Source organism: Eutrigla gurnardus (genome assembly GCF_963514095.1).
Source record: "Eutrigla gurnardus genome assembly, chromosome: 24".
Classification (NCBI taxonomy): Eukaryota; Metazoa; Chordata; class Actinopteri; order Perciformes; family Triglidae; genus Eutrigla; species Eutrigla gurnardus.
In genome coordinates, this window is record NC_139935.1 from 128,765 (window position 1) to 146,931 (window position 18,167).

The 18,167-nt window shown below is 44.2% G+C and overlaps 1 protein-coding gene across 1 annotated transcript; it reads right to left on the reverse strand.

Moving 5' to 3' along the window:
• Positions 1 to 1,184: 1,184 nt before the first annotated feature.
• Positions 1,185 to 13,233, reverse strand: LOC311010087 (fibronectin type III domain-containing protein 4-like). The gene is made up of 7 exons (XM_084004579.1): positions 12,608 to 13,233; positions 7,259 to 7,374; positions 4,471 to 4,572; positions 2,982 to 3,084; positions 2,713 to 2,802; positions 2,335 to 2,501; positions 1,185 to 1,349 (listed from the first exon to the last, which is right to left on the reverse strand). Exons 1-7 carry the CDS (start codon positions 12,696 to 12,698, stop codon positions 1,308 to 1,310), a joined length of 711 nt encoding a protein of 236 aa, XP_083860705.1. The 5' UTR covers positions 12,699 to 13,233; the 3' UTR covers positions 1,185 to 1,307.
• Between the last annotated feature and the right edge of the window lie 4,934 nt (positions 13,234 to 18,167).

The following is an 18,167-nucleotide window of genomic DNA, read 5'->3' on the forward strand; positions in this document are numbered from 1 at the left end:
AAATACACTATATATTATGCATTTCCACAAAGTACCTTTGCCCATTCACACAGTAGTGTCACTGGTTACCACTTTTCCTTTATTAACAAAGAAACCTTTCACCACGGGTTTTCAGCCTCCATCTCTTTCCTTCTTCACGATGCCATTTCCCCAGGGGTGGATCCGCCAGGATCCAGTTCACTTCCACCGTTGCTTTCCACACATAGATCCACACGTGTATACGCACGTTTCCCCTGCAAGGGTCCATTGACTTACTGCCACTCTTCGTTCACATTTCAATACTGCAGTGTTTCAACATCAACCTATGAATGTCACATTCAAATATCACTTTTCTTCACTTTAATACATTCAACAAAGAGCTGTCAGTGATAATGACCCATACATCCCATCATTACGTTGTTTTACTACTTGACTTTTTGTGGACAAATATCTTTCATCGGCACCCTTCGACTCTATTTGACAGGACCGGAAAGGCTGAGTACGTGTTTAGCATACGACATTAGTAAGGGAGATGGATTCTGCTTCCTGTTAATACATGTCCCCCATAGCAGCTTCTTAGTCATAGAGTCATTGTTTGACAACTTCGGACAACAATACAGAGTCACTCCGCTCATCTGATACCGTTTACTTACTGCTAAATTTACACGTTACTTTCGTTCAACATATTGTGAAAGCTCAGTGTCCGTCCTTCGTCCCATACGTGACAGGCATTTGTTTGAATTACACCCGTTACTTACATTCTACCTATGTACATATTCTAATTACACACAACACACTCGTTCCATGTTAGTGCTGTACATCAAATTATTCTTCAGGATAACACTTCAGGATACATGAGGTCAAGTCAAATCTAGGAATCGCACTACATAGTCTTTTAGTCATTTATCAAACCAAACGTCGTCTCCACCTTTGGAATTATTTGGCCCAACATGCTGCCAAGGGTTTCAATTCCTCTTTTAAATCACAGCCGAGACGTTCGACACATCAAATGTTTTTCCGACAACGGGACGTCAGTTAACCTGCAGGTCAGTAGGCATATTGTTGCGCTCGACTCAAAGCTCTTTCCAAAGCTGCAGAGTGCTTTCATGCTGCCATCTTCTGCCACTAGAGAGCAGTAGTCACCCATTTCTTCCTCAGTTTCATTTGCATCGAGTGCTTCTTCCTTTCCCCTTATCTTACAATCGACGACACTCTCGTCCAGGTCCGTCGTGACCGTCCCGTTGAGGTTCCTCCGGGAAATGCTGCCCGTCGCGCTCTCCACCTGTCCTGCGCTGATGCTGCCGAGTCTCCAAACCAAATGTCCAGACTCAGACTCTAATGATGCTGATGGAGGAGGAGCCTCTGTGGAGCTGCAAGACACAAACGGTGAGAGACAAGAGTGAGGGGGAGCTGGATTCATAAACACATGAGTCATAAACCGAGAGGGTCCCATACATCGACGTGACTCATAAACCCCAGTGTGTGGGCCGTATTCACTTGCGGCCTGTGTGCCTTCGTGCACTTCGTATATGATGTCTGTTCAAGATTCGTTCGCTCACCGATGACCTGCACGAGTTTGCCGTTACAGACCAGTTCGGCTGGCGTTTTCACTTCGTTGCGTTCGGGTTTTGCCTGAAAAAGTACTACGTCCTCCTCGCTGTGCGGTGGACGGTGGGACGCTCCTCGTTATCCAGGCTTCTTCTGCTTTTCCGCTCATCTCTGGCCGGAAGCCACCGTTTCTCATGGATTTTGCCTCGAAATCTTTCACTTCACCATGCATCCTCACCATACCCATTTTGGGTAATCCACCTTTGTCTAATTCCATATTAACCGCTTATAGCATTTGTGCAGTGCAGCCAAAAGGGATTCACATTTGCACACCTTCGTTCAATATTCACGCAAAGACACGACAGTTTCCAAACAGACAGAGTACGTGAAACGTGGACACCGTGAAGGCCTCCTGGCCTTGGTTGGCGCTTTTACCAGTACTATCGCATACGTTCTGCGGCTCCTCGACACGTTCGTTCGCCGCTCCTTGTTTTTCATCTCGAGATAACCGAGTGATTACTTCGCCTCAAACTCCGGTTTCTCTTCATCTATATTGGGAAACGCATCGAGCTCGTCAGACGGCTCGCTTTCCCCGAGCGTGTCGGGGATTAGATGCTCGGCACCGACTCTCCAGCCTCCTTGTTTTATATTTAGCGTTGGTGGCAGCCGCTCTGGTTGCTAGGAGATCAAAGGCTCTTCAGAGAGACAACCAAACACTCCTGCCAGCCAAACATGATTATGCATTAAAGAGAGCTGCTGCAACGACATGGATGGGGAACACGTTTGAAAGGAGGAACATTTGCTCACCCTGCTGCTGCGGACGGCTCCGTTGTGATAGACGGGCGAGCTGCCGGCTGAAGCGTGGTAGTAGGGCACGGGTGCTCGGACCAGCGGCCTCTTGCTTTTCTCTTTGCAGCTGCTCGAGTCGTTGTCTTTGATGATGTCGTACTGTCGGCAGAACAGGGCGATGACGGCTGCGGCGGAAGATGACAAACATGTGGAGGGGCGGGAGAAAGTCAACACAGACATTTTTGGATCAAGACAAATACACAATTTACTTCAACTTTGGCTAACCGACACAAAATGTACAAGTCCCGATAATGCCATATTGACTTAAGCTACATTTCCAATACTTCTACAAATGTACCAAAGGATTTGCACTGCAGTGAGGTGAGCCGGGCGTACCTGCCCACAGCAGCAGCACAGTGGTGATGATGAGCAGCTCTCCTGTCTGTAAGCGAGCAGTCATGCCCAGACCTTCCATCGCTGGCTCATCTGGTGACAGACAACTTTAAGTCATTCATCTATTCTTTTTATGGGGACGACAGGAACAAACGAGTATTAGTTCTATGGGAACAATTGCCAAGGGGCCTCAAAGACACATCCATAGGAAATCTGTTTTACATACAACACGTATTCACGTATGTGTGTCATATCTGTGTGCGTTTCTTTACGGTGGTCCAGGACTCCGGCTGGATAGTGGTCGCTTCTCTCCAGAGTCCGGAAGTGGACGGCGCGGCTGGGCTGGCTGTCTCCGTGTGGCCCGACGGACTGCACCTGACCCCCCCACCCCGAGAAGGAAACGCTTTCTTTAGGTGACGGCGTCAACTGCTCTTTATACGTTTAAGGAAGCGTAGTTGGACTTCTTTACATTCTCAGCAACAGAGAGAGATGACGTGAGTCGATGGTGCTTTGGCTGCTTAAAAAACGTCCAGTGCTCTAAATCTGAAAGCTTGGAAGATAAAAGACAGAATATAGATTTCAGCTCAAGACTCTTTTGGGGGCATTTTCAGCAATCCAGGGAAAGTGACAAGAATCAACCCAAACGTGGAGCAACCGGCACAAAATGAACACATTTGATGATGCGTTTCTCATTCAAACAGACCATTTAGAGATTTCTAGCTGCAGTTTCACACCTGAAAACACTACATTGAACCATTAAACAGGGATAGAAATGGGTATTAAATACAAGTTAATTACAACACTACATCACACAATAAGGCCCTTTAAAAATATCAACCTATGCACAACTTTGTCCTTCTAAAACACATTCCTCTCTAATTGCAACGTTTGAGCTCTGCACCCGTCCTTCAGCGCAAAAGCCCCAAATGTCAACATCCTTCACCCTTTTTCTTATTTGAACATCCTGTCATCTACAGGAAGGAGCGAGGTGTAAAGTCCTAATGTCTCCGGTCCTGGGGCTGGCAAGGCTTCAGTGCTTTGCTCCATGACACTCCTGCAGGACACCCGCCTGCTGACGAGCACATTTAACAGAGTTCTCGAGCTCAAGGACAATCCGTATCGGTCTCTAATGGATTACAATTAGTGGACAGCAGTCAGGATCGTGGAGTCACATTACATACTGCTCTGTTGGAGAGTAGCTGTCATTTGTGATTTGGATTTGAGCTGCGAGCTCTAAATACAAAGTGCTATCTTTGATTCAAGTTCAGAAAAATGACCACGCATTTCTAAAATGCACTTTTATCATTAATTAGGTTCTTCGTCTAAAGCTGGAATCAAACAAGTGGCCCGTTTGCAGCCGTGTCCAATTTTTGGCCTTTAGACGTTAACATTAACTCATAATTACACATCCGTTAGCTTTTTCCAGAGCTTTCAACCACATCTCAAAGGGTCTTCCTCAGTGGCGGTGATTTTGGAGGACTGATTTCATCCTGATACACTGCCACCTTTTTCTCTGTCAAACTGTTGTTTCTCTCTCATCAAAACTTGTAGAAACATTGGCAATAAAGTGAGATTTAACATTAGTAAGTAAGATTTCCAACTACAGTCTGAATGTTTATTAAGTTTCATCTCAGAATCTACTCATCTTAAAACCTGCATTATGGTAAACAATGGTTATCACATCAATGCTTTATATGGGTTCCTTTAATCTTAGATGTGTGTGTGCATGTGTGTGTGTGTGTGTGTGTGCGCGCTCCTCACCTGCACACTGTAGTGTGTGTCCTCGTCCAGGTCCCACAGCACACACCAGCGGCTGGACGTGTTCACCTCTCTGATGGAGCGCTGCATCAGGCCGTCCTGCCGCTGGAGACGACACGGGAAGGACGCGTCGTGAAAACCCATCCCGCGTCATTATTTCACCGTAAACGCAGAAATAAATTCTTAGTATCCTAACAAACTCTTTACTCCCCTAGACGGTCCAGCCGGTGGTGGGCGTTCAAGTCTAGTTTAGAATGAGACATAAGTTTCCTAAAAGCAGAGGAAGAGTCAATAACAAACAGGGCCGGCAGGACGCTCGAGGCTCTCCAAACAGTCAGAGTGGTGTTTTCTGCTCCTCTGGCAGCCGCGAGGCTTCGCCAGGAAGCAACGGCACTGAAAGTGCTCGTATATCTTCGTGGAGGTGAACGGGGTTGCTGAGCAGAACCAGTGACTCAGCTGCATCATTCTCTCATTTTGGAATAAAAGCTCCAAAAAATCCCACAATTCAGTGCATGTGTCAAAACTTTAAGCAACAAAAACAGACCCAATGCTGAGAAGATAGTTGTTACATTAATCCACAGTATCATCCTGCTTATGCCAGCAGACATGACTTCTTTTGCAGTGCAACTGCTAGAGAGGCACAACCCAGGATTCTTGTGGCCTCCTTAATTGCCGTCAGTGATTCAGGAAGCATGTCGTGGAAGAATTGCTTCACTGTGGTGGCAAATGTTTTTTGTTCTTTACAAAAATGAAAGAATTTAACACCACACATGAAATGGAAAAACAGCTGGAGATTTAGCTCCTGGCTGGTTTGGTCTGCGTTGAATGGGGACAGGCAGCGGCCTCGGAGGCTTTGAAAGAGGTCGTCGCATCGCTAACGTAAACCGAGGAGCGTGCCGCTGAAATCCACAGCTTTCTCTCCAGTGTTATTTTTAGGTGAACAAACAAGTCGGCAGCTTAATGTAATTCAGCAGCAGATAAACAAGTTTCTCTTCTAGAAGCCCCGTCGCCGGCTGAAAACAGACACTGTCGGCAGGCGCGGCGTCCGCACGCAAATCGTCAATCGGCCGTGTGATAGCTTTAGGAATTATCTATCGGAATAAGGCTTACTGTGCATCTCAGATAAACAATTTCAAATTGGGTCATTCCCTGCCAGTGTGTGTTTGAAAGCGTTGCGTAACGACTGAATCACGGCAGCCGGAGCTTCTGGGATTTGGAACACCTTCAGATGAGTGAAGCGGCTCTTCGTCTTAGTCCCGCTCCTCCTTCGCAAACGCGAGGCCCGGCGTGTTACTGAAAGATAGTGTCGACGTGATCTCCAAAAGCATATATACGTGTTCCGAACCGAGACTGAGGTCCTTGTTGTTTGTGTTTTTACACCTTGAATGCCTGAAACGGCCTCTGACGACTAAATCCTGCAGGTATGCTTGACTGACAGCTGCTTTTTATATCACTTCTCAGCCCTTTTGTACATCCTCACCCTCGCTCCGAGACGCTTTGATGACTAACATCCTAAATGGATACCTGCTGCCATCACCTCCCCTATTAATATTTGAGTGAGCTTTTTACATAAGAGCTTTCTGAGGTTTCACATCTCCATCCTGCTTTCTTGCAAATGCCACGAGGCTGATGGGTTCTGAGTCAGATGTGAGACGACTTTAAAAAACAAAACACAAGAGCTGTTTGTCATTACCGCCGCAGCCACCGCTGTGGATGTTCCTCCTGTGAGACGAGTCCCGGCCAAATCATTTCCACTAATGGAGACGACTCCCACTCACAGCTCCGCTAATGTCTGATTCTCCTTTTGCCAAAGTGTGGGAGGTAGAAACGGATTGGACTGGACCAAGCTGAGTTAGCGCCTTGTACCCCCCAGGACCCAGAGGGTTTCTGCAGCTCCCGGGGGAGCGTGGAGAGACTCCATTTGTGCAACTAGTTTCAAAAAAGAGACATTTTTATTACTTTAAAAAAGCCTTTCTAGCAGAGGCACTCAATGAGCCTTACACTTGCATTCTCTCTGCTTGCCATCAGGGGGCGACTCCTCTGGTTGCAAAAACAAGTTGAGTGATTGTATGGAAGTCAATGGGAATATCTCCTCACTTATTGGACCTTGTCTTGTGCCATCCTTGAGTGGTGGAGCCAATCCAAGTTACTTAGAGATAATTAAAAGTGCTTCATTATGTCTGATGAAAGGTTGGAAGGGGAAAAAGTTGGAAACCACTAGATTTTCATTTCTAAACTACATTTCAATTCAAGGTTTCCATTACGTCTTCTTTTGGCTGGAAACTTTTCTAATCAGGAAATTACTTTTTTATTGTTATTTCAAAAAGCACCTGCGTCAATCTGCAGACGGCCCCGACATTAACGAGTTTCTTAATGTTAAGGACACTTTTAAACGAGACGCAAGTGAGTGAGTGACGCAGCGTTTTAAACAAAAAACACTTCTTAAGAGAAGAGGACCTTCACGCGAAAAGAAAGATACATAATTCAACAATGACAAAGCTGCTTTCTAATCCTGGCCCAGGATGATCCAAGTTTTCTGGCCTTTCAAATCAGAATTTATAACCCTTCAATTTGTTTCCCTGCAATATGAATTGGCCGCCCACCAAAACAAGAGCACAGAGGAGACAAAGAGGTCAGAGCGGGGTGAATCTGCCTCCCGTCAGATTGACTAATTATTTCCCAAGCTTTCTGAGGATTAAAGCTATTAAAACAAATCCATCTATGAGCTTGACGCGTGGTCATAATAATAATAGATATTCACACGCAGAGCGGTGACACTATTTCACTGTACCTGCTGTGAGATGGAGTATCCGATGACGGTGTCTCCCTGAGGGACGTTCCAGGTCACCATGGCCGAGTGCGCCCTCAGCTGAGTCACGGATACGTTCGCCGGGGCTGCTGGCACGGCTGTTAACACAGACGCTTTGGTTAAACCCTGGAATGGAAAATTGGCCCTGCATATACAAATGTCCCCCAGTCCTTACAGTGTCCTGGTCTCTAGCTGGACGTCCTGAACACGTCGACAAACGGCTATATGACACCTCCGTCGTGTTCCCATCAGCCACCTGTCCTGGTGTCCTTGAGCTTATGAGGATGACCTTCCCATCCCCTCCCTCATTGCGGATTAAAGTGTCCGCTAAATGGCCAAGGTGTAAGTGTACAGTCGTGTGGAAACACGCACCCCGTCCTTCCACACGGTTCATGTTAATGGTACTATGGGGGCTGCTTGGATTTGATGGGAAATGTCAAGTGTTCACTAAGAGACATTTAAATCATCCGTTAAAAGCTGTGACCTCGGCAGAGAGAGACAGATGCTTACTAGCTGTAACATTATAGTAACCGGTTACCTGAGGCAAGCCAGGATGAAAAAAGGGTTATAGGACCCAACCGTCTTCCATCCATCCATTGTCTACCACTAATCATGCCTAACTGCCACAAAATCCAAATAACAAGTGAAGATGCTGTCTGAAAAAAGACAGAGGAAGCCATCGGAAAGACTAAAAAGACATAGAAACAAAGACACAAAACAAGACAAAGACAAACATGGGACATCAAAAAGAGACAGAAATACAAGGACACAAAATTAAACAATGACAAAGAAATAATGACACAGAAGATCCAAGAAAAACAACAAACACAAAAGAAGAAAGAGAGAAGACAACAGGAATGCAACAAGAAGACGGAAATGAAGACAAAATAACAATGCTTCCTTGGTGATGATCTCATCTCATGGAATCAATAAGTGGATTTTTACTGGGAGTCAGGACCTATTGATCACTTCACTTCATCCACTCCAACTTCTTCTTTTAGTGCAAGACAAGAATAGCAACTCCATCCATCTCATCCGTTTCTGTCTGCAGAATTCATTCATGAGCCCACTGGAACGCCGTGACAGCAGCATCGCCTCCTTTTTGTCGCAGCATACAAAGAAAACCGCTCATTTCCAGGATGCTGGAGGCGGCAGCACTGACACCGACGCTCCAAACGTTCGGTGACGGACTAAAAAAAGCCCAAACCGGACCCAAAGTATGCAGTCGGGCTCTGTGGAGGATGGCCGGGCATGTCGAGCTCCATCTCCGCCTAACAAGCTCAATATGCAAGCCAGTCTCCCTGCACGACACGGACAAAACAGTCTGTGATGGCATGCCTGACATTCTTTTAATCCCTCTATGATTTCCTACATTTCCCAGAATGCCCTTTAACAGTTTACAGGAAATGCTTGTGAACCTGTTGCACCGAGCATGTGTGGGTGGAGGGAATGAAACAACAGCTATTTTATTTTAGTGTTATTTTATTTATTTTTATGTCAGTTGAGAAAAAGTAACAGTGGTGATTTACCCAACGTGTCCTGTGACTGCAATGCATTCTGGTCTATTTCCTGATACTGTGTGATTATTCAACGCTGCCTTCATTAAAAGACTGTTTACATTGAAATGTGTTTCTATGGCTTTTCTCCTCTGTATAGTCCGTCATCATCCTTCGTGTTCACCGGTTCATACGTCATATTGCACCTCCGTTACTCCTGCAGCTGTTTAGCGCATGCGCACCAGACAAACATCAACACGGGCGTCAACAATTAGTAGCGATCAACAATAATGCATCTCTTTTTCATGTGTTACACGTCATCACGCTACACTTTGCTTTAATTTCGCGTGTTTTGTATCTTTGCATCTGAATGTTTAAAGTTTGTCTTACCGGGATCCGCTGTCGCGTCTTTTAATTGTTTGTCCGAGCACGAACGGCGCGCGGCTTCCGGGTTAGCAGGGGTTCACCTGGGAAGCTGTAAATATTGTTGCGGCCGCTAGGTTTAACTTTGACTGTCAATATTTAGCATTAATGAAGATATTATTTCTCAAATGGTTTCTAGGCTGGATATAAGCCTTTACGTGTATATAAGTACGTCATTTCACTGCGTCATATCCTGCTACTGAACCACCCCTGAGATGAGGGCTGGGTGACTTATCTCAAAGTATTTACTTTTTTGGACCATCATGTCATCCTTTGCTCATTGAAATGTTACTTTTTCTTGTTTTGGATTATTTGCTGAAAAAGAATGATTTGCCATTTGGCCTCTTTTACAAAGTCTCCCATCTTCTCAAACAAACCTCGGTGTCCTGTTTCCATCTTTCTCACACCATAAGGTAACATCCACCTTTAACAGGCCCTATGATTGATAAGGGATGATATCATTTGCCCATTTCACACAATCAATCACATTTATATCAGTGAGTGGCTCAAAACAGAAAACTGAAACAGACTTGCCAAGGGAATTTCAAAATAAAGGCATATCTTAAAGTGTATGTATCGATGATTCCCCTTTGCCTCGCCAGTATTGAAGTGTTGATCATTCAGATTGATCTATTCAGAGTTGTAATATCCTCACATATTGTTTGAAACTGCTGTGCTATGTTTTGACATCTGGTAAGCCTTCTGATTCCTCCAACAACTAGCCGACATCCTTCCATCCTCCATTTAACCGGTGAATCATCTCAGGAAGAGCAACATCACCTGTCTCACTGACATGCTTCCACCAACGCAGCCTCCTGCATGTTTTAATGCAGCGCTGTTTTCAGTCTACACTAATGTTTCCCTCGTCTCAGCCAATGACAGCAAAGTTCCCCCCCTCCCCCCAAAACTCATCTGCTCTCATCTGCCAGGGATGCAATGGAGTGAATGGACTTGTGACATTATCCACCAGGAGATGAGATGAGAGGGGAGGCTGACATGGAATCAGGAAGACAGAGTAAAGGGATGGAGATGAGAGAGGATGCAGAGGATGAAAGGAATATGACACAACAATGGATGAATGAGTCGGGGGGGGGGGGGGGGGGGGGGATATCAACAGATGTCGAGTGCATTCTCAATCTTTGGCAAAGACAGATGAAGGGCAACGTGAGATGGATGGATGGATGGAGAGGTAGGAAAAAAAGATCAGTGATGGAGGGAGGGTGGAGGGGAACAGGGAGTAGGAGCAGGAGGAGATATGGATATTGATTAAATGATGAAATACAGCAGTTCATAAGTGCGCGCGCACACACACACACGTCCTTGTTTGTCCTTCGTGTTTTCATCTGCTTTGTCCAAATGATTTATTTACAGTCATAATTTTATCTTTTTTACCATTCCACCATGCATTTGGGATTCTCTCCTTCACCAAAACCATCCTCAGCCAATGATTGATTGCAGACTGATTGAGGATTTATTTGAAATTAATATTTACTACGAACAAATTAACAATTTATTTTCAGCTTTTCATTTTTTATCAATCGCCACACAATAAAAACTAAGATCATAAGATCTCAAGCCTTTCACATAAACTCGATGCATCATCTTTAGTCTACACGGAGCTGTGGTGAGTAACTGCACTTCAAGTTCAAAGCCTTCTCATTTCTTATTAGCCAAAAATTATTCTAATGGCATGTTTGACCTTAAAAAGGAGACATCTGAATACATCCTAGAAATGTACAACTGTGGGCACAGAGGCTTTCACAAAAAACACTTTTTATCAAATACAACAGCTTTTCTATCTTTCAGTTTCAGATTCACAGCCGCTCAGTATGTTTCATTGAGAGGCTGCAACACACACTTTGATCTTTCCCCACAGTGCTCTTTTAATTCATCGTACTATGAGAAGGACACAAGCTTCCATCAAACCTACATTTTCTTGTGTCTGCAGCTCCTAGCAACAACAACGAGTTCGTCTCCGTCAGCAACAAAAACAACAACAAGCCTTGTGACAGCGACGTTGTTTACATAGTTTCAGCCGGAGTGGAGTAGTCCACGCACGAGTCAGACTCTAAATCACAGCCAAGTCACAGTTTGCTGACAGTCTAATCTGGCTAATGGCACCCTCCCCTCCCCTCCCCTCCCCTTGTGTGTGTGTGTGTGTGTGTGTGTGTGTGTGTGTGTGTGTGTGTGTGTGTGTGTGTGTGTGTGTGTGTGTGTGTGTGTGTGTGTGCTCCAGATACAATAACAACATGTGCTTGTTGATGAAGATACAGTTTGGTTATATTATGGGCAGCTTATGAGAAAAGCACACACATGTAAAGTGGATATGCTTTCCTCCAAAAATGTTATTAAATATGTCCTTCCTGCCTGAATCCCCCCAGTTGTTTTTCATGAATGAAATCCTCATGTAACCTGCAGCCAAGAGCTCCTATTAAGAAGAGATGTTTCTGTCGAGCGGAGAAATATACAATCGATACAGTAATCAGCCAAAGAGAAGCACTTTTTTCTGAATTTCTCTTGTTTGCCAAATATGCTTTTCATCTTTTCTTGTATATATAAAGAGAGGAGGAGGAATCTCAGCAGCAGCGTGGATGATTTAAGTGCATCCCTGCTAATTAAAGAGGCCAGAGAGGAATTCTAATCTCCTGACAGACATTCAATTAAGGTTTTGACAGTTTTACAGCAGCCATCTGTCTGGTTGAAATTAACGGCATAAATACAGCAAGCCGCTCACTCACCAAATCACACAGACAAACAGAGGAAGAAGCAACAGCACGTTCATGCAAAGCTTAGTCCGTATTGTCTGACATTGGTATCAGCCTGGGATAATTGCCATCTTTAGACATTTTTGTTGGTTTCCCAGCGAGAATTTTCAATAAAGTGCTCAGAGTTTGGCTGCACAGCTGGACTGGACACCAGCTTGAAGGGTTAACGGCTTAAAGGAAGCAATGCAGACATGGAAGACAACCATGACTTTGTCCTTTTCTTGTATAAAACTCAATATCAGCATGATTATTTTATTCACTGAAAAGCGTTATATTGACAAACAGCAAAAGAGCAGCAGGCTCAAAACATTATGTCTATAGATATTAATGAAAAGACCAAGCGGCTCACACTGAAGATCTCCTTTTTTTAAGAGAATACATGAAGATTTACATTGGATTCATGTCCATGTCATTGTTATTGGTATAAATACGAATAATGAAGGCTCATATATTCTGAAACACCTGCTGATCACTTGCACGATCGACTCTATAGTCCCATCAACTACAAACAGAGGATGCATTTCAGCACATCTGTGGGTTGATATGCTAATTTCATGCGCTGCACTATTTCTCAGCCACATGTTTGCACCTGGACTTTGATGCAACATTGACACTGACGATGAGTTGAAAATGGAGACTACACTCACTTGCTCCGACCATCCCTGGTGTTTGCCAGTAGGCCAGCGGCGGCAGCAGCAGCAGCAGCAGCCCCAGGTCCAGGTGAAGAGACGCGGTCATAGCCTTCTCTGTGTCCGCGCACGCACGCACGCACCTCCGGCTCGTGTGCACGCCGTCTCCTCTCCCCTCCTTTAACTCTCCTGCGGTTTGCTGGGAAGTTTCCCCGCAGGGTCACCACTGTCCCCGCACCATCGTGTGCTCAGCTCAGCCCGCTACCTCTCGTCTGCGTCGATCTGATGCCCAACTTGCACAAAGTGGGTCAGCTGCGAATTCAAATAATGCTGAATGAATATGAAACGACGCTCGTGCGTCCCCTCGCGCAGCAGCGCGGAGACTGAGCTAACAGGTAGTTCGACCCGCTCGCTGCGCGCAGGGCTCGGCTTTGCGTCAAATGTCAGCCGGAGGCGCAGAAATCCGCCTTCCGCGGCAGGTGGAAGGTCGCAGGGAGTTTCAGCACCGCGGACAGCGCTCAGGCTCGTTGGCTGTCATTTCAGCGAAGAAGAGGAAGAAGAAGAAGAAACGTGGATCTAAATACATAATCGATGGTGAGGCTCACAGGAGGGGAAGCTGGAGGCGCGGAGGGAGTCCGTCTCCTCCAGCTCTGCTGGAATCTGAAAGATTAAAGGACGCTCGGTGGATCAGAAAATGTCTGTCTGCAGGAGCTTCGCTGGTAACTCCTCCAGTCAAACACGCACGCACGTAAACACAGAAGGCGTGCATGAGACTGACGTTACAAATCACTACACCGGGAATGGGGGGGGGGGGGGGTTATTACCTGCGTGTTGTCAGGGATCAACACGTTGACATGACATGCCTTTATTGGATTATCCTATAATGAGTGCTACATTTACTCAAACACTGCCAGCATTTCTATTGTATTTCATGCTTTTTAAACACATTCAGATGGAAGACATTTATTTGACTCCACAAGAGAAAATAGACACTTTAATTTAAGACACTGAAAACTCTCAAATGATGCAACTTCAACGCCATTAAACCTTATTCTAGTGAAGCTTCAACTGTAATTGGAGAAAAAAGCAGCAGGGAATCATACTTAATTAAATCCCCATGGTAACATAACGAGGTACAGTCATTCAGAATACCATTTTCTGCTCGTTTTATTCTCGGGTTATTAACGACCATGCATCTGTGGAGGATATAGCGACCTTGCTTGTAAAATCGACTCTCTAAACAAAAGGACATGTTCCCGACCTTCTGCAAAGCCTTTTCTATGGTGTCAAGCAGCATTTGTCCCAGATATTCCAAATAAAATTAAATAAAGTCCTTGTTTAAAAGCTTCAGTCAGCACGTCATTAATCTCCAGGTTGAAGCTTCTCCATTTGCCTCTGATTTATTTAGTTATTTCACTGCAAAGTCATTGTTTGACATCTCTGACATTATTGCTTTTCTGGGATCAAGTTGCCTGAAATCAACCTAACAAGGGGATGAACTTGAAAGCTACACTTCTATGTTGAAAGTGCCCTTGTTTTATGTTGTGCAACTAAGTGAAGCACATCAGACTCTTCATCCTTGTCAAATGAAGGTGGGATGTCCTCCTTACACTTTCACATGTTGAATTTTAGGTATTAAAATACTCCACCATCATCTCCAATGATTACTGAATCTCTCCAGGCGATTACGTTTTGAGATTTTGCACTTGGCCAATAAACAGTATCAAGTTTGTGAGTCATAAAGTCTGTTTCATTGAAGCTGTTTCATTGAAGTATTGCATCGACTCCTGTTAGTTTAGTATGTTGATTTCATGTTTACTAACTGGAAACCAACATGATACTATAAAGACAAGGGGTACTCTGGTGACCCCTGCTGCCACCAGGGGTCACCAGAGTGCGACTATAATAACAGTGAAGTATTTAGATCCTTTAAAAGTCGTAATGTCACTCTAAAAGTCAGGCATTACAAATGTCACAAAGTACAAGTAAGTATAATCTAAAAACAGAACAGTACTCACGTTAGTGTTTTAAATGCTCAAAAATACTTCCCTCTGAGATACAGTGGAATAGTATCAACACATATCAACTCAAGTTTGGAATTAAATAAGCAATTGAGTTAATGCACACAGATTTTGGGTTTTAGTGTAAAACATTTTGGCCATACGTTTCTGTCTCTGTCTGGGTGACGTCACCATGACGACGTCCACCTCAAAGTCTCACAAGGACGGAAATAAAACCAAACTTTCTAGCTCTGTTTGGAAGTCTATGGGGTCAAAGATAAACACAACATACAATAAATTATCCATACAGGATCCTGAATTATCTTTTGTTGACAGCTGATTTCTGCTCAGGGCGCCTCCCTGTGGCGGTTATTTGGAGCAACTGGGAGAAGACAGAAAGGAGGGAGGATCAAGAACATGCTGGAGGGTTTAAATACCCCATCTGGTCTGGGAACGCCTCGGGATACCCCGGAAACCGTTGAACCATCTGCAGGTGTAAAGGACTTTTGGCAGAGAGAAGTACTTAAAGAAGACGCTGAGTTTAAAGTTGTCAAGATGCCGGCAAAACTGCAGAACAGATACAAACATTGTCATACTTTAATTTAAGTATTGTTTATATTATTATTCACAACCTACACCGTGCAGAATCAGTGACGTCCTTTTAAGAACTTCTCTACTTGCATCTTATACTATTGTTTTTTATTCCATTCTATTATTTATTATCTGATATTATTTGCCTCGTCCTGAAGCACCTACTTTCTTCTGTTCATATTGCTTGTGAATTTATTTATTTAGATTATTTACAGTCTGTAGTTTATTGGGATTAACTGCCTGTCCCTCCACATTCATGCTGAAGTAGAAACAGCAACCCAACATCTGGATGTTTCACAGTGTGCTCGTGTTTGACTCCTCACTCCCAACAAAGTTAACAACTATGAGCTCCGAAACATCACACTTTATTGCTGCGGCTGCTTTGTTGTTCCACTTCGCTGCTTCCTGCCTCTGCTTCCAGGAGGACTTGTGGGAAAAAAACAAGTTCTGCTCCCTCGTTTATTGCAGTATGCTAATGTGTTTCTGCTGTGTAGCGCTCAGAAAGAAAAAGCCCTCAAGTCAAAGGATTAAAGTTTGTCTCTGCTTTGAATGAGACACAATGCCGGCGAACTTATGATGACAACTTCTTTGACATTTGGTCTTTGATACTTATTTTGAGTCAGGCTCCAAAATCAAAGTCTATATATCTATTAAATCTCGTTTCCCCCTCATTAAAGCAGATTATTACCAATTCTAATGGCTTTAACTGATTGTTTTACATGTTTTATTATCTGCAAATGTGACGCCAGTTTAAGTTTATGGTTCAGCAAGTTTAACATCTGCATCTCGGCAGCTTAACAAAGACCTGCAGCACAAACAGGCTCATGCAGATGTCGACTCCCGTGTACCGACTCTCTCCACCAAGGGGCGCTGGCAACCTGCAGAACACGATTTGTCCTTCGGCACACACCAAGATTATGAGTCAACCAACTTCAGATCGTGTCTTTCTCCAGCAGAGAACACACATCCAGCAGGGACCCAGCAGAGGCCAGACCACATCACCGTCACGTCTGTTTCTGTCGAAAGAACTACATTCTTGTTCTTTGGATCAGGGTTTACTATTCATTTTAAGATACATAATAAGATATTTATCATGTCCATCACATTCTGGTTTTACAGACATTTAGTCCTGGACAAATAACATGTTTTGACCCACATATAGCATGAGACGAATAGTTATGGATCACAAAAGTTATTGCAATTCATTCAGAAATCTCACTCAAAATCCACAAAACAGGCAGCAAGCTCTCAGACTAAAACACCTATCAGTTCTGAGCGTTTCTTCCTACAATATCCCACTTTATTTGACAAACTTGACACAGTACTTCTAAAAACAAATGAATGGAAATAAGGCCCCGTTATAAAAAGCACTGAGCTGCAGGCTTCATTCCCATCTTCCACAGCTGAGTGGTTCATGCTACCTCACGCATGATGATGACGGCAAGAATTACAAATCACAAACGCTCCCTGCTGAGGTCGGACGGTTCGTTTGTGATGTTTTAATTCAAAGACCGTCCTCACACCACTTCTTCCTTTGTTGTCTTATTTGTATTTCACACATTCATGCAGCCGTGACCACCGCTGGATCTTTACCAGAGGGGGGAGAGAAATGCTTGAAATTACAGCGCCTAATTATAGATTTAATTATTTCTTTGCCAATTATGAAAGCCAGCCATGCATAGGCTAAGTGAGTAGCTCCACATCTGGTGCTGCAGCCATGAGGAATGTCTGTGGGACCTCGTCCATCCTGCAGGACACCGGCTTTTACATCATCGGGTTGGTAGTTTGACGCCTGTAGTTCACTACATGATACTGTGGAGTACAGTGACAAGAAATTATATATATTTTACTATATATATTTTATTTAGCGCCTTTTCCTGAACGGGTCTAAGGGGAACAGCAGTGATTAGAGAATGACTGAGGTGAATTGCTCCGGTGAAGGCACGAAGGAGTGCCATTATAATTTCTTCACGTTTGACTACATTTAAATACATAAATACATTATTTTTGTGCTGATAATACAACAAAAGAATAAAAGAGAAATGCAAAGACGTTGAGTGAACTGAACTTCATGAAGCTACTTCACACAAATGACTCCAGATCGCCATCTCTACGGCTCCTCCTACTCTTCATATGTGAGAATATTCACAAATCTGTACAAATCTGTGGTTAATAATATCTCAATCTGGGATTTTATCTCTCTGTATTGGTCATATGGATTTTGATCCTTAAATCTGCCTGAATATGTGACTAAATCCCATTTGAAGGTGAACATATGTGATCCCTGAATCATATTCCTGTTTTAACCTCACCTTCACCCTGAGCTGTGAACCCTGGATTTGCCATTTAACCAACGCGTCTGAGCACATTTGCTCGTCACAAGTCCAGAAGAAGAAGACCGCGGCGGCCCTTTGCATTCGCTACGCAGACACTCACACATGCAAACAGTGACACTTCCAGTATATTCAGGCATCCAGGCTTCAGTCCCACTGACACCCAGGGGAACTTGTGTCCTTTGTCAAAGCAACTGGTTCTGCCACACTGGCAGCTTCAGCTAGGAGGCAGACTGTGTGTGTGTGTGTGTGTGTGTGTGTGTGTGTGTGTGTGTGTGTGTGTGTGTGTGTGTGTGTGTGTGTGTGTGGACGAGAGACAGTGAGTATGAGAGAGAGAGAAAGCTCACTGTATATACGTGATCTGTATGCTCATTAAGGAACACCTTTAAAAAAAAAAAGCCATGAAATCCAAAAGCACTTACAGTCTCCAACCATTTGATGGAGAGCTGATCGCCACGGCAACGAGTGCTAAGCAACTAGGACAGAGACGAGATGTATTAGCTCTTAATCTGTCATCTTGACAAAAAGCCATATTCTCCCAGCAGGAAGTGCAGCCAAAAAAAGGGCGACTTCCACATAATAAACCCGAGATCATTCCAGCTTCTTAAAACGATCTTAGCTGCACTTTTTTTATTCTTTTATTGTATTTTCAGC

Bases quoted from the DNA above. Each gene is read 5' to 3' on its own strand.
- LOC311010087 (XM_084004579.1), bottom strand. From the start codon at position 12,698: ATGACCGCGTCTCTTCACCTGGACCTGGGGCTGCTGCTGCTGCTGCTG. The intron at 2,803-2,981 runs GTAAAGAAACGC...GTCTGTCACCAG, and splicing joins AGCCGGAGTCCTGGACCACC to ATGAGCCAGCGATGGAAGGT. The intron at 2,502-2,712 runs GTACGCCCGGCT...CTTCCGCCGCAG, and splicing joins TGTGCTGCTGCTGTGGGCAG to CCGTCATCGCCCTGTTCTGC.